A 27,512-nucleotide genomic window follows, 5' to 3' on the forward strand; every position below is an offset into this window, starting at 1 on the left:
GGTTCACTGGTTCTCTGAGTGCTGTCTCCCTCCTCCTCTTTCCTCCCTGAGAACTCTCTCCTACTCATTTCCAAGAGGTTGACTCCATATACCAGGCCTGGTGTCCCTGGTTGTACTGTCATTGGCAGTTTTAGAAATTATTTTGTAAAAGATCCCATATTTCATCCCCCCCATGTTTAAAACAAAGATTTTGAACATTGAGCTAAACTGCTGATGATGGGGTCGAGGTGGAAGGGGCTTTAGAGTTCATTTGGAAGGACTCTTGCCTTTCAGCGATGAGGAAATTGGTGCCCAGGGAGCAATTGTGGGATTGGCTCGTGCTCTGCAGTAGCTGGGGAGCTGCGGTCTGTCACCCCCCAGCCCTCCTGATCCACAGACCACCACCCAGCCCGGCTTCTGGGTGTGAGCTCCTGGCAGCTTGGTTGTCCCTTGCTCTGGGTAGAAGCTCTGAGATGTAGCAGGAACTAGCCAACCAGGTTGCTGGTTTAGGAATAGGGCCAGTCCCAAGGAGATGACAATGGGGCAACAGAGGAGCCTTTCTTCTCTGGTAAGATCTCTATGTCCTGCAGCTGCAGAGGATGCTCTTTGAAATGTAGACTTGAAATTACTTCTCAGTGGGGCACCTGGCTGATTAAGTAGAGCATGTAACTCTTGATCTCTGGGTTATAAGTTCAAGCCCCACAATGGGTATAGAGATTCCTTAAAAATAAAATCTGAAAAAAAGAAAAAGAGAAATTACTTTCCAGTATGAAAGACACAGCACTACTATGAATGTACCTGTTTGTATCTAACAATTTCCTTTATTTTATTTATTTATTTTTTAAAGAGAATGTGAGTGGGGACAGAGGGAGAGAGAATCTCAAGCAGGCCTGATGCCCAGTGTGGAACCCAACAATGGGCTCAATCTCATGATCCTGAGATCATGACCTGAGCCGAAGTCAAGAGTTAGACACCTAACTGACTGAGCCACCCAGGGGCCCCTAGCAATTTTCTTTTTTTTTATTTTTTATTTTTTATTTTTATTTTTTTAAAAGATTTTATTTATTTATTTGTCAGAGAGAGTGAGCACAGGCAGACAGAGAGGCAGGCAGAGGCAGAGGGAGAAGCAGACTCCCTGCTGAGCAAGGAGCCTGATGTGGGACTCGATCCCAGGACGCTGGGATCATGACCTGAGCCGAAGGCAGCCGCTTAACCAACTGAGCCACCCAGGCGTCCCAGCAATTTTCTTTTTTAACCATCATGTTTATTAGAGTAATTAATTAGAGGATGGCCAGGTAGTTCTTTTATTTCCAATAACAATATTTGATGGACAAAGGGAAGTAATCCAACTTTGAGATATTTACAGGAAAATAATAGCTAATTATCCAAATCTTGTAATACAAGACTACTTATTACACCTATGTTGTCAGATGTCTCCAAAATAATTTATAAATTGTGTGTCTGTTTCTAATTTATCACCTTTTCTTTGAACAAATAGGGTGTAAGAAGTTTGAAATTTTCCTATTTTGAGCCTCGATATATTCTGGTGGTGCCCATGGACAAGGAAAAATATGAAGGATATTTGCGGAGAAAAGGATTATTCAGTCGTGTAGAGATTGAATTTGCTGTGTCCAGAGTGGACCTTTATATTAAAACCAATCAGAAATTTCCAGGATATTTTGATGCGATCATCAATGCAGGTCGGTAACTTTCAGTGAAGTTTTATTTTTGAAGTGTAATGTCACTGGGGGAAAATCTGCTGGAACCTGCATCTTAACTGTTGGCTGACGAAGTTTCTTGTGGTTGTAGAACTGGGTGTCTGCTTCTTTTGTTAGCTCTCTGCGACGGGTTGTCCTACGTCCTAGAGGCTGCTCCCAGGTCATGTGTGGGTGGCCCTTCTGTCTTCAAGCTGGTGAGGGCACATCACATTCTCCTCATGCTTCAAGTCTCTGCTTTCCTCTTCTACCAGAAAACACTCTTCTTTTATGGGGCTCATGTGATCCTGTGTAGGCCCACCTGGAGAGTCTCCCTTCTGACTAGCCCAGACTCAACTGATGAGTAACCTTCGTTACGTTTGCAAAACTCCCTTTTGCCGTTTAACGTGACGTAATCACGGGAGTAACACCCCCTCACGTTCACAGGTTCTGCCCACACTGAAGGAAGGCAGTTATATGAGGGTCAAGTGTCTTGAGGGTCTCAGAATTCTGCCTACCACAGTAATCGTAACTTAGATGTAGCTTAGAAAATCATTACCACCATCAGTTGCAAATTGACTGTATTTTGGTATGATTCCGTTGCCTTAAAGTACCTTCTCTCATTTACTATAGATGATCTGGAAGTTGCCTACCAAAAGCTGAGTCACCTCATCAGAGAATACCTTGGATTGTCTGAGGAAACATCCAAGAATTTGGCTCCAGCTGCAGGTACCACACTCTCCCTTTTTGTGCCAGGAGAACAAATCTGAATTGCGATGTGGGTACTCGTCGACCAGGCTCAAGCTGGTTCTAACTCCTTAATCCCCCTCCTTCCTCCTGCGTGATTGTCCTCACAAGTGAGCTACGTGAATCAGCCCCCTGCACCTGTCCCTCTCCTTGTCTGGGTGGCTATAGTGGCCCTCACAGGGCTGTCCTTCAGGGACATGCTGGCCGGTGCCTCCTTGGTGGTTTATGGTAAATAAGGGCCAGCCTCCTAGTTCAGAACTCAGCCTTCCAGAAGTTTGGCTCCCTGAGGGAGCTCAGGTGGTATTCTGCTTGGCAAGTTTGTGTTTAGTGTTGTTTTCAGCCAATAGATTTCTTTCTCCTTTTCTTTGCATTGCCACAGTCCTCCACGTGTCTGGTACTAGAGAGGCTAGTGGAAGAGCACGGTCAGAGGGTGTGAGCCTGGCTGTGGCCCTCCCGTTCCCTTGGGCAAGCTGCTTTGCTGTTCAGAACTTCACTTGACTATCGTGCTGGATGGAGTTGATGCTCTCCATTGAGGGAGAGTTAGTGCCTCATGGAACATGCGCAGTAAACAGCATGGCCTGTAGAGCAGTGTCTCTCCTTGGAATCCAGGAATTCTAAAGCCTTAACTTAGAATTTTGGCACATGAATATTTTGAGATGTATTTAGAAGGTTGTCCCCAGTCCACCTCATCCCCACTCAGATGGCTGACTAAGAAAAAAACGACAGAAAATTAGCATTGGCAAGGATGTTGAGAGATTGGGGAGGTAAAATGGTATAGCTCTGATGGAAAACAATGTAGTTGTTCCTCAAAAATTAGAAAGAGAATCACCATACGATATAGCAATTCTACCTCAGGATATCTACCCAGAAGAACCGAGCAGGGACTCGCACAGGTACTTGTACCCCGGTGAACTGCCGCATTATTCACAGTAGCTGAGAGGAGGAAGCAACCCAACTTTCGTCAACAGACGAATGAATCAACTAAATGTGGTTGATAAATACCGTGGAATGTTATTCAGCCCTAAAAAGGAAGGGGCTTCTGTCTGACACACGCCACAAGGAGGATGTGTCCTGCTAAGTGAAGTAAGTAAGTAAGCCAGTCACAAAAACATGAATACAGTCTGATGCCACTTTTATGAGGTACCTAGACTAGTCGAATCCGTAAGGATAGAAAAATGGGATGGTTGCCAGAGGCTGGGGGAGGGGGAGGAATGGAGTGTTGTTGTTTAACAACTACAGAGTTTCACTATTACAAGATGAATCGAGCTCATGGGCTTCATTGCGCAACAATGTGAATGTACGTGACACTACTGAACTGAACACTTAAAAATGGTGGGGACGACAGACTTCACATTCTGTGTAGTTTTTGCCACCCTCATGAAGAAAAAGAAGGTCCCCTCCAGTGGGCTGAACTGCTCTCACATATCACATATTGTAAACCGTTGATGTGAGACCCTGGCTTGCTGTGTGTTCATGTGCTTTGGCCTCCATGACTCTTGGCCCAGTAGGACTTCGCTGGCCGGGTCAGGGCAGGCCAGGCCATGATTTTGCCAGAGTTGAGACTGGCGGTGCCCTTTAGCAATTTTACACACGTTGTTCAGGTCAGGGACCTCTGGAACGAGGTGTTTGTGACGTTGGTTCGCAACTGACAGATCACAGAGTGAGGCTGTCCTTCCATGTGTTTCTTCTGGAAGACGGGTGACCAGGGTAGGACTTCCCGCCTGCAGAGGATTGGAAGAAAGTGTGCCCTATGTGCAGATAGGCTTCATGGAGGACTGGAGGACTGTGCCCAGTCTTCGAAGGGGGGCCATTCAATGAGGAGGACGCCCGTATGTTTATCCACACGGATAAACTCCCATCGGTTTTTTAGAAAGCCGTGCTGGGCAGGGGCCATGGCATATCTCATGAGGCTTCGAGAGCTGGATGGAAGTCTCTCGTGAGGAAATCTGCCTCTCTTTGCTTTCAATCTTTGCTAACCTGGCAACTTCTGATCTTTAATTTGGTCCCCCGGGGTGGAGCTGTTCCGCTGGGGGCGCGCTCCTACGTTAGAACACCCTGCCCTGATCCCTGAGCCCGGCCCGGCTCCCATTGTAAATGAATCAGTTGGTGTTCTGGCTTTTAAATCAGCCCCTTGCGGATTTAGATGAGTGTGAGTCCGTCCCCCGAGCCTGACCAGTTCTGAGAAAAGGAGAGAAGCGTGTTTGTCAGTCCGTAGCACAGAGGGCACCTGTGAGCTGTGGCGTTTGAGCTGGATCTCAGCCAGCGGGGCTCCTGCTCTCCATCATTCTGTATTCTCCATCATTCCACATTCTGCGACCTCCAGGATGCTGACGATTCGGTGCAGTTGCCATTTGGTGAATTAATAGACCAGATAATGTGTGCATAGGAAAACAGACTCCCGTTTTAAAGGGTAAAATGAAACTTCATTTATTTGGACCGATTAGGTTCGGCCTGTCTGATTTAATGCAAAGTATGAATTATAGAATTTGTTAAAATGTTCTCCCTCTCAGACACACTGCATAACAGAAACTGGGTCATTCGGTTATTGACTCATAGAGCCTCTGCTTTAAAAAGTAGAGGGAAGGTTTATAATTAATGCGTCAATTCACTGGCCTGCATAGACCCCCGTTTTCCTGGCAGGGTTAGCGTTTGGGAAAATGATGTGTTTTCTTAAGAAGCCAAACCACCTCATTTTATTTAAATAGTCCATCTGTGGAGGACGTTATTGTCTTCTGTCGAAGACAGATAAACTTGCACATAAAGTGACTTTGTGGAGGCCAGATGTGATTCAAGTGAGTATTTAAAAATTCTAATGAGCATGGTCCTTACTAATAAAGCTTTAAAAGGATCTCTAGTGGCTCAAGAGTAGAGCCAGGGCCTCTTGGAGTTTGAGGGCGTGAAGTCTGTGCCAAGGAGGGCAGGCCCCCATGTTCAAGGGTTCACTGCAGGTGAGCAGGGCCCAACCATAACCACCCCAAAATGAGCGTCATGACTCCCCGAAAAGGGACAAGAGCCCCAGCAGGGTCACTGTCCCAGGGCTGGCTGGCTTTTGCATTTTTGCTTCCACTCTGAGCTGGGTCCCTCTGATTTTAAGTTCTGTAGTTCTGTATGTTTATGTAAAGACTTACGTTACCTATGTAAGTATAAATGAGACCCCTAGAAAGAAAAGATCAGTAATTTCAGCATAGTTGAAATATTTTTAATATTTAATTGAGCTGTCAAAGGTAAGACATTGAAATAAAAAATATTTAAGGTTCTATGAAAGACCAATTAGAAAATTGAACTGGAAATTAGAAGCCTTAGTTTCATATTCCAAATTTCACCAGTAATCATTAATTTGATCAGAGAGATCACTTTGAACTGCCATTTCTAAACAACAAAGCCGACTACATATAATATTATGGAACATTCTGGAATTTGCTGAGGTTTTCCCCTTAGATTAGACTGCCTGTAAGTTAGGCTTCAGTACAAACCGAAATCTGGTGGCCAATGGATTTGTTTTCATGGAAGCAGGAATCCTGTACTAATGTCAATTGAGAAGTATTCCTAGATATTTGAAGTAATAATACATGGCCTTATCTTCAGTAATTTCATGTTGCTAATTTGTAACTGAGAATGCAATTTTAATTTCTACTCTTAATGATGAAAGTAGAACAAAATCGTAAAAATAAGCCTGAAGTCTATCAGTATAGCAACCACATCAGCCTGGACCCAGAAATGCAAACCTTTACCAGAGGAGAGACTAATTGAATTTCCATTAAATGCATATACAAAATAGTAACGTTAGGTACAAAGTGATTATAAAACCTCAAAATACTGAGACATACCATTATAATTAATGCCATTAATTAAAAATATTTATCAACCATGGTATGGGTGATCTTGTTTTTTTCCCTTATAGCAGTGCCAGGTAATATTCATTTCTAAAGCACAATAACTAAAAAAATCCTGAGCAAACAGTATAGTTTTTATGAAATAAAGAACTCACTTTATTCACAACTTAGTGTAAGAGATGTCTTTACCTTCTGTGTGTCTCTCTACAGCCTATTTCTGGAATACTTATCTGGTGCTCCCAATAAAGCTTTTAAAAAGCTGATCCAACTACCACCCTGAGTTCCTGCTATAGAAATCATAAAATAAAATTATGTTTGCAAATCATTATTTAGATCTGACTAGTGAGAGAGGAAAATGATGGTGATGATGAGTCAAACGGGGAAATTGAGCAATTTACTAGGTCCCACGTGGTATCTTTATCTCTAATAAAGGGCAGGGTTTCATTTGCCAAATGATGTGAATTGTCAAATTCTAAAAGTGGGGGAAAAAATTCCTTGTGTGTCTGATTCTAGGAAACCAGGGGTTTACAAAGAGAAAGAGCTTTTAGCATTGGGTTTTACTGTTCTTATGCCTTTCTATTTTTTAAAATTTCTTTTTGCGTGTGATTAAAAAACCATAAAATTAGCCATTTTAGCCATTTTAAGTGTTCAGCTTAATGGCATTAACTACATTCACAGTGTTGTATAACTATCTCTACTACCTCTTTCCAAAAGTTTTCATCCCTCCCACATAGAAACTCTATTCCCATTAAGCAATAACTCCGCCCTTTAGTCCCTGGTAACCTCTAATCTACTTTCTGTCTCTATGAATTTGTCTCTTCTAGACACTTTTACTGTTCTTATATTTTAATTTAGCCTTGTTTCTTGACTAAATTTGTATTTAATCTATTACTGTCATGAACTAGGGAGATAGGAATGATGAGCAGAGCCGTCCCCTCAGAAATCCCACCAAGTGGCAAGATTTTCCTTGTCCCCACCCTTCCCCAACCCCTCCCCAGAGATGTCTGGTTCAGCTGGAGGCACAGGCTTCCTCTCCAGACGAGGAGGTTCAGGGAGGACCCGGAGTAGTCCAAGCCCATCTTCCTCTGTGGGGGAGAATGGACCGTTGCCAGGAGCCTGGTTTGCTTCTGGGGGTGGACCACCGTGGGCTCACCTTGGAGGTCTGACTTGGTTTGTAGTCTCTGAGCATCAGGTTTCTCTCAAAGTGGGCCGAGACTAGTTTCTTCAAGGCTGTTCCACACTGGTGTGCCACCCCTGACTACAGCGTTTCAGAGCCACATCCTTAGGGCTAGGTTAAGATGTTCTATGGGCCACCAGAATATGTATGGGCTTCTCTTAGAAGCAAGTGCCTGCTGCGCTAATCGAGTCCCCGGTCGGTCCATGAGACCAGAATCACACGGAGAACTTGCTCCCATGGTGATCGAAGGAAGTGTCCCTGTCTGCGAAGTTAATGGGCCAGTGGCCTCTGAGAACCATTGCTGAAACCTGGAGTAGACTCCGAGGGAAAAGAGTAGCCCTGGGGGTGGCGGGGATGGGGGTGGGGGGAGCATCAGGAGCAGCTCCTGTGAGCCATGGCACCTCATGCTTCCACGGAATCCATTTTTTGCTTCCTTCCGTTCCCGACTGACTTATTGAGCGCCTGTTGAATTTCCCGTGCCTTGCCTCGCCTGCCCTTCCTTGGTAAGCTGATTATTCCTCAGAGAGCTCCCAGTTTCTTGAAGGGGACTGCCATTAAACAAGCAGGACTACCCCTTGCTTAGACGTCTACCCTCTCGTTTCTACCATCAAAAGCAGCACCGACCTCTCTAAGTTGTGGAAATTTAAAATTTCATTCACTTAGAAAGTGTTGCTGTCACTCTCTCACCCGGATATAAATTTTGGTTCTGTGAATAAGTCTTTTTATGTTTATTTGCTGAAGTTGATGATTTCCATTGACTAAGATTTTCTACATTCTGCTAAATGAGAGAATTCTAGGCACCTAGTCTCCCCAAAGGGAAGGAAAGGTTATAATTCTCTATGTGTAACTTTATTCTTTTCAAAGGCCTATGTGCATCAGGAAAGGAAACAATTTTTTTTGTTGTTATTTCTAAAGTTACTTAGTTGCATAGTACATGTTAAGATGTTTTTAGCTAACTTCTTCTTATATTAAAGCAGGAGCTCCCTCTAGCAAGAAGACCCCCTCTGGGGTGCCAGCACATCTGGTCCCATCCCCAAGGCGCTTGGCGAAACTGCAAGCAGATGGCCAGATAACAGAGCATCTCTCTGGAATACAGACTCATGCACAGGTCCCTGAACATCAGAACCTAGCCCCCTCCCGGAACCAAGAGCTGACCCAGGAGGGAACAGCCCATCAAGAAGAACGTTCTCCCAGTAGCCATGTCAGTGCTCAGCCTCCTCCACAGCCCAGCTCCTCAGCACCTGGTACTTCCCAGCAGGCCCAAGACTTATCCCCAAACCAGAAGGAAGGGGATGTTCAACAATCAGATCTTTCTTCAAAAATAATAACGACGGATCTCCCTGAAAATGAGTCCCAGGCATCTGAGGCAAAAGCAGATAAAATAGGGCAGTCTTCCATCGTTCCTTCCCAGGAGCCTACTCAGCACCCTGACCCAGCTCCAGCTCGCAGCCCTCAGCCAGACCAGGATGAGGAATCAGGGGAGGCCAAGGTAACCTCCACTGGCCCTCCCCCATCTGAAGTTCCCCAGGGGTCTGGCCCAACATCCCTCAACCCCCAGAGAACCCAGGATGAGGAAACCAAGTCCGCTGATCTGCCACCCAACAGTACCCATTATGAGCCTCCAAGAGACCCTTCCCACCCTAATGGGGCCAAAATACCAGGACCATCTCCGGAAGATTCCCAACAACCTCTAGAAGAGGAAATCCCCAAAGCAGAATTGGTTCGGGTTAGCACTCCTTACCCAGAATTGCCACAACCTCAGGATTCAGCAGCTATCAAACAGACCCAGGACAGGAACGATCCAATGACTTTGCTTCCCAAAAGCCGCCTGGCTCCCACCAGGCTGCCCCAGCCTCAGGTCCTGGCTCCACTCCAGAGCCGGAGGCCCACACCCAAACTCCTGTCACCCAGCAGGGAGGAAGATTTAGGAACAGCCTCAGATCAAACTGTGACTTCCTCCCCCAGGCCTCCACTAGCTCAGGAAGGAGACCCCAGTAAACTTCCTCCCATCAGCCCTCCCCATTCCAAACCACCACAAAATCCGAGCCCCCATCTGGACCATAGTCCTCAGCAAGTCCAAGAAGAAAAGGTCAGGGAGGTGAAGCTCCCTCTTATCAGCCCCCCCATCCAGGAGCACATGCCACAGCCTGCCCCCGATCTGCCCCAGGAAGAGGAGGCTCAGGTCGTTAGGCTCCCACAAATTCCCACTCCCTTCTCTGAACAGCGGCTGCCTCAGAACACAGGGCCTCACCATGATTCAAGGCCTGCAAAGGAAAGGCAAGCTCCAAAAGCAGGCCACGCCTCCAGCAAGATTTCAGATGTACGGGCCTTACCCCAAAACCAAGAGCCAGTGCAGCAGATAGGAGCTAGGAAAAAAAAACTCCCTGTCCAAAGAGAGACAACTAAAGGGCCAGGGCATCTGAAAAAGGCTCCTAGAAGCCGTCAGACAGCCTTGCAGCCAGAATCCCAGAGTAAGAGGACTCCCCCAAAGGTTCCCAACCACCCTAATCCCAGCCCGCCTCAGAGTCCTCAGGGGAGCCAGAGGAGAAAAGTCCACGCCCCAGAAATCCCTGAGCCAACTAATGCTGAACCATTGCCTAAGGATCCCCAGTTACCAGAAGAGAAGCGGGAAAAGGAACATTCTTCCAGAAAAAAGGCCGGTGCCAGCCTCCCCACAGATGACCTGGTCCAGAAGGGAACTGTGTCCAAAAAAGGACCATCCTCGAAAAGAAGGAATTCTGGAGGATTGTCTCAAGAGACTAAAGCGTCCCTCAGTGGTGGTCCACCAACTCAGGAGGGTCAGCCCCTGCCCAGACCTCTCCAGAGTGAAACTTCCTCTGCGGAGTCCAGACCAGATGATTCTGCTTCTAGGCTACATCCGAGGAGAAAAGAAGAGGCTCATAAAAGGGGACAGCAGCTTGTCCAAGGGACGCAAGCCCAGAAGGGGACCAGTCAGACCAAAGAGAGCTCTGTCCAAAGGGACAGCGCTCCTGGGCAGCAAGCCAGAGACAAACACAGCCGGAAACATGGGGGAGCTCCAAAGGACAGGAGCTCAGCCACACCCCATAGTCACATGTCTGCCGAGGAGCGGGGCAGCTGGGAAGGAAGACTGAGAGCCAGGGGAAGTCAGAGCACCAAGGTGTAAGCCACCCTTGGAGCACTGGGTCTCTAACGTCTGTGCCCCTTGGAGGCAGTGCTGTCACAGAAAGGAAAATGATGGCCAGGCCACTATGACTCCATATCCCAGCTTCCTTCTGCCACCCGCGTAAGCACGAGGGTGTGGTCACCAGCCCCATCCACCCTTTGGGTTCTTAGAAGGCAGCAAGTCTGTGCGAATTCTTATGGTTTGCCATTGTAGCCTCACAGAGCAGCCCCTCGAGTGGGGTCTTAACAGAGCTGGTGCCAGCAGGGAACTTGTGTGTCTAGACTTGTATGAATTCCAATATGTGCTCGAACTCTGGCTGAAGCAATGTCACGTTGCCATTGTTTTTGTTGACTCCGTTAGGAAAAGTCACTTTTGGATGGGAAAATTCTCACCTGCCTCTTGCCTTATCGAGGGATCCAGAAGGAGAACTCTGAAAAAGGAAGCCTTTGCAGTTTCTGGGTCTTGGTCACTCCTGCCAAGGTTCCAGACCCTCAGTTAATGTATGGGAGTCTTCGGAAGGGCAGGGGATAAGTTCCTTGCACGGTGACACTGTGATTGCTGAGTCCTCCGGGTTTGTGTTGGCATGTATGACCTGAAACTTACTTTTGCTCGATGTGTATTTCAGGATGAATACCTTCCTTCTCTCTCCGAATAGGAACCTCATGTAAATTAGCCCATGCCTTCATTATGCCAAACCACCCGGTTGAATCAGTGAAAAGGTTAGTGGGGAGAAAATGGAGCGGAGTCTGTTTTCTTTTATCAACTCATAGCATCAGGATTCCTTTGCTGACAAGTGACTGGGGTCCAACCTGAGGCAGTTTACGGGAATCTACGAGAAGGGAGTGGAAAGTCTCCCACAACCAAACTATGAGGAGGGTAGAGGTAGAGCTGGGCCTACCTCAGAATTGGGGACCAGTTATTGAACATAACCCAGACTTTCGTCATCCCCAGTATTTTCTGTCATCAACAGCACTCTTGTCATTTCTGTTTCTTTCTCCATGGTGGCTCTTTATCTTTGGTTCCGATGGACTCCCTAGAAGTTTCTGCACGTGGCAGGGAACACAGCCACCAATACCTCTCAAGTCTTATATGTGGTTTTACATCTGGCAGCTCCCACTACTAGAAAGGAATTAATTTGCATGTTCTTTAATCTTAAAATTAAAAAAAAATTTCAGGGAAAGATATTGACTGGCCTGGGTTAGGCCAAGTGTTCATTCTTAAACTAATCTACTCTGGCCAGAGACAGGGTCCCATACATGTAACCCTTGGTGCCCCCTCCTCGAGTACATGGCAATTGCATTCCCGGACAGCAGGGACTGGGAGCAAAGCAGCTAACCTGGGATCTGGCTCTTAAAGGGTTACAAGGTATTTATTGAGTGCTTGCTATGTAAATAGCAGCATCGGAAACTATGTTTGGCATCCTGTATTTCCAAAAGAGAAAAAATGGAGGACTAAATGCCCGTATAAATGGATCTTATCATATACAAAACATATGTGTCCACAAAGTTGTATGTATGGCAGATGTTATTTCAAGTTCAGTAGAGGAAATTGACATTTTTTAAATCCAGGAGGCAGGAATCCTCTTGTAAAATGAAGAGCCTATGTTATGCTAATAATTAACCTTTGATTTATCTGATTTGTCAAAGATGACCATAGTAAGGTGAATTTTTTTTTTAACATATCATAACTTACATTTATGGAGTTAGTCCAGTCATCCAACAAGCATTGATTGAGTACCTTCTAGCTGCCAGACTGCTGGTTGCTAAATGTACACAGTGAGATGATGAGGATACTCAAGGAGCTCTGTCTTTTATCCAGAGAGACAGATAAGAGAGTTCATTACACCACCACGTGATTGGGGTAGCCAGAAGCGACACAGCACACTGGGCCAGGTTTAACATCAAACAGGCAAACCCATTTATTAACTTTTCCAGAATGTCATAAGGATACCAAGGAAGGACAATGAATCTAGCCTGGGATGGGAGAATTAGATCACCAAACACTTCCGAAAGGAGGTTATCTTTTAGCCAAGTCATCAAGGTTGCAAAATTAGAATGATGGGAGAGAGCGAAGGTTTCTTCAAAAAGGGAACAGCATATGTCTAAGCATGGCAGTAAGAGCAGGCGCAGCATTTCTTCTGAGCACCCAGATGTCAGGTGTCTGTAGATCCAAAGGGCGTTTTGTGCTATGCTAATAACGAGTTTGGAAACTTGATCGAACAGTGGGGAGCCATTGAATAGTTAAATTTTTATCTTAGAGGCATGTGTCTAGAGTTGGTATGGAGGATAAATTTAAGGTAGTACAGGGGGTAGGAAGGATGGCTGGGAAGCTATTGCAATAATTCTGACAAGACGGCACTGTGGCAGGAATGGACAGATTCAGGAGGTATCTGGATGGGACATGGTGGGGCGTTGGGGAGGACAGATGTGAAGAAAATAAGGATAACCACCCCTTGTTTTATGAGCCATGAATGGTGCATCTCAGAAGCGCTGATACCTCACTTAGGCAAGAACTTTAGAAAAATACGTGGTTTCCTCCTCGGGCAACTGGTTCTGAGGCCGCTTAGGGCATTCAAGGTTGCATTTTTCTTAGGATTCTAAAGGGAAGTGAAAAGCCAGGTTTCCCTTTGTTTGACTTAGAGGAAGCTCTAGCTCCCTTCCTGGGGGCTCACGATGGTATAAGGTTTGTGTTTTGACGGCATGTAAAAATGTCCTGGGTTCAGAGCAGCTGGTCAATACTTTGTTTATTGTCCAAGGAAGGGAGTAGCAAAGATCACTAACTCCTCTGTGGTGGGAGGATTTTACTGCTATTATTGATTTTCTTGGTATAACGGAAACTTCTGCTTTTAAGCTGTGTAAGAGTTGTCATTTTCCATCTACGTTTACAAAGTTCACATCACTTCCATTTGCTGTATTCCTCAGCAAAGTGGTCTTTATAGAACAGCAAAAAACACCGCAGAACTTTAGTCACTATTAGCTAATGTGATCTTTAGCTTTTTAAAGGAAGTCTGGCAGCTAGTGTTGACATCAACAGAGATAATGTAGTTCCACTGGGCTTAAGAGACTTCTTCAAATATTTAAAGAGCTAAATCAGTTATTTTAAAGCCTCAAAAGAGAATTGGACAAAGGACATGATCAGGTAATTCACAAAAGAGGAGAGAAAAATGGCCAAAATACATGTCAAAATGCATTTAGCTTTCAGTACTTCTGGAAATTAAAATGGATTAGATTTTGGGGGGTACCAAACTGGCAAAGATAGAAAGCAAATTAATGCCTGTTCTTGGTAAGGTTAAGGGGAAACACACATTCTGTGTCATCACTGAGAAAGTAAGTTGGTACCACTTTTGGGGGGGTAGTTGTGCAATATCCGTCAGAGCCTGTAAATATCGCCTAGGTTTAACCTGGTAATTCTAATCTATGACTTATCCCAAGGAAGTAATTGACACAGAAAGATGTTCCCATTAATGTCTTTATAATAAAATCTGGAAGTAATATAGCCACCCAATGGGATTTTAAAAATAACTTATGGAAAAGTTATGGTTTAGCCATATGCTAAAATGTTACATTGCCATTATAATCATGTTGTAGACGAATATAGAGAAGAATATTTGTTACATACTAAGGAAAAAACAGATGAAGGAGGTAAAGCCAGGATGGTTCCAGTTGTGAGTCCTGGGTTGTCAGATTATGAATAATTTTTACTTTCTCATTTATGCTTTTTAGTATTTTCCAAATTTTCTACAACAAACCTGTGTTTATTTGGAAAAGGTTACATAGAATCAAATTCACATGTATGAAAACCTGTCCTGTGAAAGAGCAACCTTATGTTATGTTACGTTCTCTTTCAGTTTGGCATACATAATGAGGAACTTTCTTAAAGTTAGAAGTCATGTACAAAGGAACAAACAGGTTTTCTCTAGAATTTAGAGGCTCTGTGTTGGGAATCTTATGAGAAGCTCCCATATGTCGGGCTGGATAAAATTTAAGGTTACTTTTATGATTTAATCCGTTTACTACAACAGGCTCTACTGGCTGGCTATGGAGAATCCAGCAGTCTATTTAATTGAAAATAAATCTTAGTACTAGAAAATATATGCACTTAGGGCTCATTAGAACAGTGGCTTTCAAACTTTCAGACCCCAAATCCATTAACTAGGAATACATTTTACAATATCATCACCCTCACCAGACACGTGTAGGAGACACCTTACTATAGTGATAAACCCGGATGTTTTCTGTTCTACTTAATCCCAATTTCTAAAAATGCTGGCCGTAACCTACAAAATGGATTCCACAATTCAGTTTGCAACCTGTGATTGGAAAACCCTTGTGCTGAGCTCTCTGGAGCTTTGCTCTGGTGTTGTTCCTGGAGGCCTGTTTGACTAGATGCTTCCCTGCGCTGGTTGTTCATGTGTGATGGGATGGGTTGACGTGAATGACATGAAAGCTGAATTCCTTTCTGGGACAACAGTGAGGATCCAGTGGATTGGCAGTTACACTCTTTGTCAGTATTAGGGCTCCAGAGAAGATATGTCCAAAATTCTTTGGCACAAAAATAAGTTCTTAGGTAAAGCAAGAAAAAACCACTTTGAAACTTTTTTGATCAGTAGTATTTTCAGGACTAAGTACTTAGCTGACTCCCTTTCTTTTTGCTCCATGATAACCCTGAAATCATCTTGTTAACATAAAAGATCTTCCAAACTCCACTTTAGATAATTGTGCTATTTATGTAGTGTCTAGCACAATATGTTCATAACTGAATTTAATTATTTGCTTAGTTCAATCTGAAAGACGTGATTCTAGAAATCACTTTTTTAAATTATTATTATATATTATATTATATATAGGCGTTCAGAAAAAAAAGGATAATAAGAGCCTAACCATTTCTTTGTGTTGATGATAGGTTAAATAATGTCAGGCCACCAAATCTTTCACCTCCAAGATGATTATGAGAGTGTGGGCATGATTAGCAAAAGCCAGAGGCTTTTTTTTTTTTTTTTTTTTTTTTTTTGACAGAGATCACAAGTAGGCAGAGAGGCAGGCAGAGAGAGAGGAGGAAGCAAACTTCCTGCTGAGCAGAGAGCCCGAAGTGGGGCTCTCGATCTCAGGACTCTGGGATCATGACCTGAGCCAAAGGCAGAGGCTTAACCCATTGAGCCACCCAGGCGCCCCCCAGAGGCTTTTTTAAAAAGTTTATAACCTTAGAAATTAATAATTTCAAATAACTAACAGTCCAAATCATTGGAAATCCCAGCACTAGTACAGTCTAGCTGTGTGACCTTGGGAAAGTTACAGAGTTCTCATGTAGAGACGATAACCTACCTCAAGATTATTTTTTTTTAATTTTTTTAAAACTTTTTTTATTTATTTGACAGAGATCACAAGTAGGCAAAGAGGCAGGCAGAGAGAGAGAGGGGGAAGCAGGCTCCCTGCTGAGCAGAGAGCCCGATGTGGGGCTCGATCCCAGGACCCTGAGATCATGACCTGAGCCGAAGGCAGAGGCTTAACCCACTGAGCCTCCCAGGTGCCCCTACCTCAAGATTATTGTGAGGAGTAAATGAGTTAATAAATTGAAAGAAAATGTCTGGCACATAGTAAGTGTGTATATGAATGTTAGTGTTAACATATAAGCAGCAAAAAAAAAAAAAGGTAAGGATAGCATTTTATCATTAATTGGATTTAACAACCATTCCAACTAGATAGAAGTATTTGGCAAATAGGATGGTCTTCTCTGAAAATCCTTTTAAAAACCTTCACGACCTTGATTGTATTAAGGAGCTTAAACAGAATTAGAATAATGTTGGGAAGAAATTGTACTTAAGTGGTGTATTTCAGAGATGAGATTGTTTGAGGGGTGTTCACACACAGCATCGCAGCTTGGAGAATGAGTTGGGGAAGCATCCGCTCTAGGGTTGTTAGGAAATCTCCTGGTGATACACATGGGAAAGGCTTGTCATGGCAGCTGGCACATAGTACATGCTCAATAAATGTTATCTATTATTTTATTATTGATATTTCTTTATTGATAAAGTCCAAGCCATTTATATTTTGCATTTCAAATTGGTTAGATAGTAAGTACTGTCAAGTTACTTAACTCAAATCAACTACCAGATAGTAGGCATTCTGTTTTCCTTTGGTGATGGGTTGAGACCAAGACTGACTTCTACAAGCTACCCAATCTTAAAGATCCTAAGTTTCCATGGACAAAGAAAAGTGAAGAAAGACCAAAAAAAAAAAAAAAAAAAAAAAGAAAGGTCTTTCCTAGAGGAATTGGCCAATGATGCACCATTTTTGAAAAAGCTGTTCTTGAAGGATGATCCCTTAAGAAGCACCTTGCGCTTGCCAGAGGTGAGAGTATAGGATTGGGTGGAAGTCTCATCACCAGCCTTATTATCAAACATACTACTTAGAAGAAGGCTTTCGTATGTATCCAAACTCCCTGAAGATTTCTCTCCTATTTCCTGCTTCTCCTTTCTCTTGCCCAATTGCTGGACATACGCAGATCTTACATACCAAGTTTCTCATCTTGAAATTTGCCTGTCCTATATCTTATTTCCTTCAAAGCATCAATTGACTACTTCATGATAAACTCATACATTTTAAAAAAATGAAATTCAGGGTACTATTATATGTTTTAGTTTATTCTATTTTTAAGTTTATTTTTGTATTTATTTTTAAGTAAGCCCTATACCCAGTATGGGGCTTGAACTCGCAACCTTGAGATCAAGAGTCGCATTCTCCACCAACTAAGCTGGCCAGGCATACCTGTTTTATGTTCAAATTAGGACATTCTAAATGCAGGGACCAAATATTGAGCCCATTAGTTCAGCTGTATCGAGGAGGTTTCAGTGTGAAGTTCAATGGAAAGAAACATTTTTTTGTGTACCTCATTCTCTCTGTGTGAGAATATACATTCACATGCTTTCCTTTGTTCTGATACAGACTCTGTTCTCTATTTAAGTAGCTGATTATTCTTTGATTGGAAACTCAAGAATAGAGCACTTTACTGTAAGAAGGATTTAATAAGTGTATTCATTTTACCATATAGAACATAAATATTATTACTGTTTCCTTGGTCTTGGTAGCGTTCCTCTATAAAAGCTTATTTTACTATGGAAAACTATTGTGGATATTGTGTGAAATTTTAGTTGCTTTTATTCCTTACTTGGAAGCACAGATAGAAAAAGACTTTCAAGATTTAATTCTGTCCTAGAAAAATAGCTTTTTTTCAGAAGCTTCAGTTTTGTGATAATACTTCCTGGTGAATTGAGTTTTCCTTAATTTTCAACTAAAATTATGTAACTCTCATTAAAAATAAATAAATACTGTATCATAGATTCTTGTGCCTTAATTTGGTTTTGTCCTTTTTAATGGTTACATATTTCATTATTGACTCCTTTACAGTGATTTTCCAAGTATTTGTATATTTTATATGTGTATGTGTTTAATCATGGTAAGTATAAATTACTCTCTTTAGTTTAAAAAAAAAAAACCACACCTCACTATTACCTACATAAACATGTGTTGTTGTTGTTTTTTTTAAACCCCATTTGAATGGGGTGGGGGGAATGAATGATTCTGAAATCATCCAGTTATCTGAGAACTTTTGTTTGAAAATTAAAGCCTATTTCCAAATCATACATTTCCTATGGCTTTGAAACAGACAAATTCCAGTTGATTGATTTTTCCCAGGGGTTTTTTTTTAATGCTAAAAAATATACATTTATAAGTGTTTAGTTTCATATTTTTGAACAGGAAAATGACTTAGTTGCTTTGCTATATAACTAATCTCATTAATGTAGAAAAATTGGTTATTCAAATAGGGATTTTTGTTTCTCAAAATATTCACAGTCTGATTCTCAAATTCTAATTTATTACTAGTTATTGACTAGTTATTAACATGGCTATGTAGCTGCATGCCTATAATGTCAGATCAACATTTTGTATTCCCTCCTTTATGCAGGAAAAGGCCTTGTTTTGTCTGTGTAAGGGTAGGATATTAAATATATACTCAACATGTTTTATTCTCAGGTACATGGCTCGTAATGCATTTGTTATTTAGGTTGGGTTCTATGCGGCTTCTTTTAAAATGTTTTATGCATGTTATTTTAATTCACTTGACTACAAAGGGATAGAAGTCTAAATAAAAGATCTAAGCTACTTAGAATTAATTTAAGATGTACTTCCACTTGTTCCAGTTAATTCATTTATATTTTCCTGCATTTAATAATGCATAAAATCCATAAATCCATAAAATAACTTTAAAATCTGTCATGCATCATTAAATTCATTTGTGCTTCATTGTAGGTGTTTAAATAAATTTAACTAGCCTTTATACTGAAGAACTTGGTTGTTTTTGTGGACTGTAATTTACATATATATTTTAATGTTGCCTCAAGGTTGTCTTTAATGTAGATACTTTGAATAAGATTATGTTAAGAAACTTTTGTTGCAGGTTATTGTAACAGTGATAATTATATATATGTATATGTATATGTATATGTATATGTATATGTATATATATATTTTTTGAGAAGCAGAATCCCTTGTTCATTGATGTATTAAGACAGTAGAAACTGTTTTAAGAACTGTATGAAACTCTTCATTATAGGAGTTCAACTCATTAACGTGGTGGCATTACAAGGTAGTTTAATAATAATGTAAACACATTATCTTTACCATTGTATCATCACATTGACTTGTTCACACCATGGTACAAATTGCTTATGTCTCAGAAAGGTAGAAAAAAGAACCCTGACACATAGACTGGAAATTTTTGTGGAAATTTTCTCAATGCAAATAGTTTCTATTTCTTTAATTTTTATAACTTTTAATTTTTTATAACTTTTCTCAGAATTTTCTGCTCTTTTTCACAATGCTCTCGGTTCTCAGAGTCCCATCAAGATGACAAGCGTTCTCTCTCTCTCTCTCTCTCTCTCTCTCTCGAGCACAGTCTCCATCATCTCCATCTCGCTATACCCCTCCCCCACAACCTTGCTTCAGCCATATCCATTCTTTCCTGTAGTTCAGTTAAGCATGCTCCTGGGTCCTTTTAAAAAAGCATCTGACGCGTTGGTCGTCTCTCTCCAGCATGAGGCTGTAATTCCCACAGCTCAGGGGATAGACTTTTTGTCTATTGCCGAATCTCCAACGTCCAGAGCCCTGGCTGGCACAGCAGGTACTCAACAAATACGGACGGAGTGGTTTCTCCATCACGAAGATTTAACAAAGAAGGTCTCCGCATGCGATGATCCCTTATTGTCACTGGGACTGTCACAACTGTAGTTACCCTCAGCACTTCTCAGATTGCCCAGTTGCCTGGAATTCCTCGGGTGTGGACTCACTCATTTGTTGTATCTTCTGAGTCTCAGTCTCTGTCTCTCGGTCTTTCCCAAGGCAGCTGTTGGGTTGTGGAGCTTTAGACTTTCCCACAGGATTAAATACTTTGACTCGCCTACAAGTGTTCTCCTTATCTCACTGGCCGGGGACTGTCACACGATCTGGTGGGAGCTTGAGTTCAGGTTCTCTACACGAGCACATGACCCAGGATCACAGGCCTGATTTCCTACAGGTGCTTCCATCCTCAGTTCTGCCAAGACTCCGGGTCCACGCACAGTCCCTTGGTCTGTGGGCTGCGCTTTCCTGACACCCACTTTGTGGCTTCTCACCGTATCAAGAGCCCGGGGCTTCTGCCTCAGGAACGCAGGGACTGGCCTCTCCCAGTCCAGAAACTCAGCTGCAGGAGCACTCGGATTTCTTGGCATCGGTTCCCACTCTTCTGACTTGGAACCTTCACTTCCAGCACCTGGAAATTTTTCTTTCTTGCTTTCTCAGCTGTGCTATGTATGACAAATTTCTGTTATATATCATCTAGTGTTTTCTTATCTTTGGGTCAAGAGAGCTTCCCATGTCTGCTCAGTCAGCCATTTGACTGGTGGAACATGAGGGGATCATTTATTCTGGCATTTAAAATTTTTTTACTTTAGCATTTTTTTTAAGAGTTTATTTATTTACTTCACAGACAGAGACACAGCAACAGAAAGAACACAAGCAGGGGGAGTAGGAGAGGGAGAAGCAGGCTTCCCCCTGAGCAGGGAGCCCGATGTGGGGCTCGATGTGGGGCTCGATCCCAGGACCCTGGGATCATGACCTGAGTCAAAGGCAGACGCTTAACGACTGAGCCACCCAGGCGCCCCTACTTTAGCATTTTTTTTTTAAAGATTTTATTTATTTATTTGACAGGTAGAGATCACAAGTAGGCAGAGAGACAGGCAGAGAGAGAGGAGAAAGCAGGCTTCCCACTGAGCAGAGAGCCCGATGCAGGGCTCAATCCCAGGACCCTGGGATCATGACCTGAGCCGAAGGCAGAAGCCCTAAGCCACTGAGCCACCCAGGCGCCCCCTACTTTAGCATTTTTAAAGCAATATTCCTGAAGTCGTTGATGCTCACATATATCCAAAAGCATGTACACCAGGGGTCTCTATAGATGAGCAGTAATAGAAATTCAGATTCTTTATATTCTAGGTCTCCGGACATTCTAATCATGTTTTAAAGGAAACTTTCAGCATTATTTTTGAATAAAGTCTGTCAAACAGTGATTTAATCATCCATTCCATTATTTTTTTAAGTTTCTTCTCAGTGTTGCATGTTTTATTTTCTTTCTAGCCTTTTAGGAGAATTTTGTCAAACAGAAAGTGACAAGCATTCTCTCTCTCTCTCTCTCTCTCTCGCACAGTCTCCATCATCTCCATCTCGCTATACCCCTCCCCAGACGTTTAAGTATCGGGAAGGTATTGTGTGTGCCAGGATTTCCTTCAGTTCCCTTCATAAGGGAACTGTCTTGAGCACCAAGTGTACTCCCAGAACACATCTACTACGTGCTGTGGACTGACTTTACTATAATCAGTAATAATTAAGACCTTGTTTTAAGACATTATTTTATTTAAAGATATTTTTAAGTTTATTTTTATTTAATTTTATTTATTTTTTATTTAAAGATAAAGATATTTGTTAGAGAGAGTATGCATAAGTAGGCAGAGGGGCAGGCAGAGGGAGAAACAGATTCCTCACTAGCAGGGAGCCTGATGCAGGACTCGATCCCAGGACCCTGGGATCATGACCTGAGCTGAAGGCAGATGTTTAACCGACTGAGACATATTTTTAGTTATCTTACTCTCAAGTTGAAATGCATAGACTTTAAGTATTGAGTTTGCTGTGTTTGGGACAATCCAGATACAAAGCATTTTCCTCACTTCAGAAAGTCCCCTTATGTATGCTATTTCGTGCCTCTTATTTGCAAACTTTGGCTTCTTCCCTCCCAGGTACTAAGATGCCTCCGCTGAAATCTGAAGATTCTGCTCGGAAGCTCTCCACTTTGAATCTGTGTGACCTCCTGGATTCTACAGATAGAAACTACTTTGTGAAATTATGGGCCAGACTTTCAGCCAAAAAAACCCCAGTGGTAAGCGGGGGGGGGGGGGGGGGGGGGGGAGCGGAGCTGTAGCCGAGCGTTGCTCTGCTCAGACCAAAAGGGGATCTGGTATTTTGAGACTAAGTTTCACCAAAATTCTTCTCTGACTGGTATGAGCTGAAGCCAATTTATTTTAAAAATAATTTATTATTTTTTTTTGTAAACATACAGTGTATTATTAGCCCCAGGGGTACAGGTCTGTGAATCATCAGGCTTACACACTTCACAGCACTCACCATAGCACATACCCTCCCCGATGTCCATAACCCAACCACCCTCTCCCGAACCCCTCCCTCCAGCAACCCTCAGTTTGTTTTGTGAGATTGAGAGTTTCTTATGGTTTGTCTTGAAGACAAATTTTTAGCCTCTTTCTGCACCTGTACGAATAGACATGGGCTCTACAAAGAATATTCAGCGTAGCTTTAGTGAGTCCCTTTCCCTAGCCCTTAGTCAAAATTCGGACACTCAACTCTTCTCTTTAACAAAGAATAGAAAAGGACTTCGACGGCACTCACGTGGTAAAATATACATTTCAAGAGAAAACTGGCTTTCCTGTTGGGGTAAAATGTTCAGTGTTCCTGGGCTGAGACTTCAAAGCGAGTCCACTCAGAGGCCCTGTTTTATAACTTGGCAGAGCTCAAGTCGCTCATATAACTTGTTGCAGTTCAGTTCCCGGACCACCCAGAACAATCGGTCTGTGTGGGAGGACTGAGTGCAACACTGGCTGAGTGCAGAGTTGGCTCTGCTTGCAGATTAGGTCGGCTCAGTTTCCTTTTGTCATAGTATTATAAGATGATCTGGGAATTTGAAGAGGCCTAACTCATAGCCACTGCTGTCACCACAGATGCGACAGGACTTGCCTTTTGGTTGTCAGGTCCTAGTTGGTGGTTCCTTAAGGCGCGGCTGTGGTCAGCAAATAATCACATTTGACTCTAAAGTCAGAACTGTAGGCGGTGGCTGAAAGCCTCAGACTGGTTACCTCGGATGAAAAGTCTCGGGCTGTGGTATATCCAGGTGTAGCTCTGCAGTCTCCTTGGATTAAGTCCCACGACGCCAGTGTTCAAGAGGCAAGAAGCAGATGCCCGATCAAGTCAGTTTACAGAAGAGGTAGTTGCGTAGACAACGTGCGAGTGGATTCACGGTGCATCGGGAGCAGGACTGCAGTACAGACCTCACAGGAGCTGCCAGGCTCTAGAATGAACGAGTGAGGTGCTCAGGGTTCCCTGCCTTCCAGAGTCATCAAGTTCCTGTCATCTCTGCCGCTGATTCTCGAGTGTTCTGTGGTCCTGTCTCTCCTGGCCGGCCTCCTCCACGCACACAGGCTTCCCTTTCACATCATTTAAACTCATTCTCATGCACGTCAGCCCTGACTCTCCGTGGCCTCGTGGCTCTGTGCTCCCAATTCCCGGCCACTTCTCTCAGTCTCTGTCATTCGTATTGTGGGAGGCAAGAGAATCTAATTGGCCCAGCTGCGCTTTTCAAGCCCTTCCCCAGAGATCATGCGAGACTGCTTGTCCAGTCACCTGTGGAAGGGCAAACGGTTGGGGTACCGATCAGGGCTTCCTAGGAGGAACAGAGAGCGCATGCACTCCAAACACTTATAAATAATACGAATTTGTACCATGATACGCAAGTGCAGGAAACATCATATTGATTTATCCAAAATAAATTAATTCTGGAATTGTTGCCATCAACCAGGATCTGTGGGAAGTCAAATATCAGCCACGAGGAGTTGGGATTACTCCCATTCTTTGGGTCGAGTTCAAGAACCCTGAGGGTTACACCCACCCTCCTGGAAGATTGAGGAAGAACCCCTGGCTTCTAGAAAACCATGGTTACCATGGAGATGCCCCTAGTCTAAGAGCCTGAGTTCCACTCTGAGCCGGCGGCGCTGGTATTCTCCATCTCCTCTGCTACCAGGCCCTCACGTAGGACTGACCCCTAGGAAGCTCTCTCTCCCCGAAGAGCCGCTCAGCCTCTATCTTTCCATCCGGGGAAATCTCTGTTCTTTACCGGTCAGTCTACCCCTTTCTTTCTACACACATTATCCTGTTCTCGGCTGGTATGGCTTTATGCTTCTTGGGACTTAGCCTTGCTAATACAGGCTCTTCTTTCTGTCCCCAGGAAAGAGCAGACCCATAGCGTAAAGTCCAGAACAAATTCTTAGCCACGTTTATTCCTTCAAAATTTAGTCTGCGTCCTGACACCCAGAACCCCTCACAACCCACTTTTGCTGTCCTGCTGCACAACCTCACACACGCTGATGAGAAACACACACCATTCATTTGCCATGCCCCGCTGCTCGTGAGCGGGTATTCACCATGTGTTTAAATATGACCACTCTGAATTTCACCTGTTTGAGAAACTCCAGGCTTGATTAAAGACAGATTTTGTCTGGTTAAGGGCATTCAGGTATTTAGGAGTGAGAAAAGAGGGTCAGAGGAAGAGAAATGGGGGAAAGGAAAAAAACCTCAGATACACAATGTGTTCTTCACTATAGTTCATGGCCAACATTTCAGTATAAGATTAATAAAAAGTTTGGAGAAACTGGAGAGAGAAGGGTATGATAAAAAGGCCGTGTGATTCTACGAGGGGCCCCTACGTTGGTGGTGGTAGATGGAGTTGGGGGGAAGGGAGCAGGTAGTGCAGGCCACTTGGGGTCAAAGTAGTCTCATGAACTTTTCCATGGGTCACTCCTTCCCAGCAGTCACCTCCCTAAAAACCTGTTCAGCCCCATTGTCCAGGGCATCCACAGCCTGGTCTAGAACATCTAGACCTGTTAGAGCGTTGGCAGTGACTGATCCCTGGTGGTAACAATCCTCAAACTCCTTGCGCCTGGAGGTTCTGGTATCTTTGCCAGTCAGTGCTGGTAGAGAAACAATGTAACAACAGTTTCATAGAGAAGCAAATCAAATCCCCCAACAACCAGAATACATTCTTCAGAAATAGGTACAAAATACTCAATTGCTGCTGTCATATATGTGGGGCAGAATGTGCCTAAGGTTATTTTTAGTGCCTCGTTTTCTTTTAAAGATGATGGATTCCATGCTATTTTTAAATTTTAAGTACTTTTCAGATTTTAACCTTTTGCATAGCTGTTAACAATGCAAAATGAGTAATATGACAGCAGAAGCTTTAGAAAGATGTTATCATGTTATGTTAGAGAACATAAATAGCCTTTACACAGCATTTGTAATTTGGAAAAGGCTCTTGTGTAAATTATCTCATGTACCTTTCATTGCAACCCTTTGGAGATGTTATTTTGCTCATTTTACTTTCCCCAACATAAATTTCCATGTATTTTTGAAAACTTTTAGTGGATTGAAGAAAGGAATAGCAACTTCTTCTGTCAAAAACCTGTATCTTAAATTGTTCCCCCCCAAAAGAAGAAATTTTTATGCTTTTTTGGGAGTCTTCACTGTAGGTCTAATGTATTCATATTTACTTTTAGAAACTATCAAGGGAGCCATCTGACAGTAATGGATAGGTGGAAATTTCCATCGTCTAGGCTTTTTGAGTTCTGTTTCTCTGAAGCTCCTTCCCATTTAATTGAAGACGGTGTTCTTCCTCTCTGCTCAAATCTACCCCAAACTCCCTGTGCACATGAGGTCTTTCTGTCTCATTCCTATATTCGAATATTCTACCCTTTACTTGTGCATAGCTTCTAACTACATGTATGTCAAGATGTGATTAAAAAATTTAAGGTGGATTATCTATGTAAATGTTAAAAGACAAAGCAAGAATACTTCTAGAAGATAATGTAAGAGATGACTTTTATGACTTGGAGGCAGGTATAGATTCCTTAAGTGTAATACAAAGAGCACTTTTACGAAGGAAACGTTTAAAACATTGAGGAACATTAAAATTAGTAACATTTCAATTAAAAAAACAGTATTAGGAAAAAAGACAAAGCACACAGAGCGGGATGATATTTACAATAAATATAACTAACAAAATGTTTTTATTTAGAATATATAAAAAACTTTTTTAAATTATTAAGAAAAAAAATACAGAAAAACCTCTTTATAAAAGATAATATCCGGAAGGCCAATAATCACGTGAAGAGATAGTCAACCTCTTTATCAGGAAATGCAAATTATAGCCACAGTGAAATACTACTGCCCATACACCAGAAGCACTAAAATCATGAGCTGAGTGTTAGGATGTGAACAGTAGAAACTCTTATAGGACAGTTGGTGGGAGGTTCAATTTGTACACTTGAGAAAATAAAAGGGGATTATCCACTAAAGTTGAGCATGACTCAGCGGTGGGATTCCAATGGAAGTGTGGGGCCATGTGCACCAAAAGGTATGAGCAAGAATGTTCGTATTAGTCTTGTGTGTAGTGGTCCTAAACTGGAAACCCAGATGTCCACCAGCAATAAATTGGCCAAGTGAAATTTTGAATATTCATGTAGTGAAATATGTACAGTAATGAAAATGAAAAAACTTCGTTCCATGGATGTCTCTCTCAAACATCCTGTTGAACCAAAGAATGATTGAATCTAAAGAATACGTACTATATGATTCTATTAGTATATAATTGAAAAATTGGCAATTCTAAACCATAATACTTGGGGTTGCATATTTAGGTGATAAAAGTATAAAAAAGGAAGTGGTTACCATAACAGCCACGAGACGGCTTATCTCGGGAGAGGGAAGGAGGTGGTAAAGGTTGAAAAGGACGCAAGGGATGCTGGCACCTGAGGGTTTAAGAGGGCACCTGGTGTGGTGAAATGAGTGCCATTTGTCTGTTCACTAGTTGGACAAGCCTCAATGAGTTACTTAACCTCTCTGGGGTTGGGTAGGATTTCCCACAGCTTGAAAAATCAAAGGCGGTCTACACGGTTTTAGTCCAAGGGTGATGCTGAAACCAAAACCAGACAGAGGTACAACTACGTGATCAATCTGAAGGGCTGGAAGACAGTGAAGAATTCAGACCACAGTAGTAGAGCACAGTAGGGTGAGAGCTTCCTGGGGGCTGAGACTTAGCTTCCTGCCCTCCTGGATATAAATCTGGGAAAAGGGAAATAATGAGCTACAGGAGGTGTGGCCATGTGGGAAAGTAGTGTTCCTAATCTGTGTGATGGCTTGTTGGAAGGTGAGTTCATTCTGTCATTGTAGTTTAGCAACCCTGGGAAGAGCCTTTGCTCTCCTAGCCATCCTGTCCATTCCCATATGTGGAAGGCTCCCCTTCCCTCCTCTTTCCTTCCTTAACTTTTCCCCTTCCTTTCTTCTCACTCATTCATCTTCCCTTCTTCTTGCATGTCTCGAATTTGTTGAATCCCTACCATGTGTAAGGATTAGATTTGCTTTTCAGTAGATATCGGGTATTTGCTTACTGGACCTTGTTCTAGACATTAGAACGAAGTAGAGCTGGTCCCTGCCTTAGTGAATAGAATAGTCTGGTAGAGATGCCTCTGGTCTCTTCTCTTCGGTGGTTGAGGTCTGTGTATCTCTAGCCCTTCT

At 42.9% G+C, this 27,512-nt stretch overlaps 1 protein-coding gene across 1 annotated transcript in view; it reads left to right on the forward strand.

Moving 5' to 3' along the window:
- The window catches only part of LRGUK (leucine rich repeats and guanylate kinase domain containing), a gene marked incomplete at both ends in the record, with an annotated part of 106,023 nt that overhangs the window by 59,660 nt on the left and 18,851 nt on the right, over window positions 1-27,512 (forward strand). Inside the window, 4 exons of the mRNA XM_080818740.1 lie at window positions 1,478-1,679; window positions 2,307-2,402; window positions 8,405-8,806; window positions 21,896-22,035. Coding sequence (XP_080674866.1) covers window positions 1,478-1,679; window positions 2,307-2,402; window positions 8,405-8,806; window positions 21,896-22,035 — 840 coding nt within the window. The remainder of the gene's footprint in view (window positions 1-1,477; window positions 1,680-2,306; window positions 2,403-8,404; window positions 8,807-21,895; window positions 22,036-27,512) is intronic.

Source organism: Martes martes, assembly GCF_963455335.1.
Source record: "Martes martes genome assembly, chromosome: 11".
NCBI lineage: Eukaryota > Metazoa > Chordata > Mammalia > Carnivora > Mustelidae > Martes > Martes martes.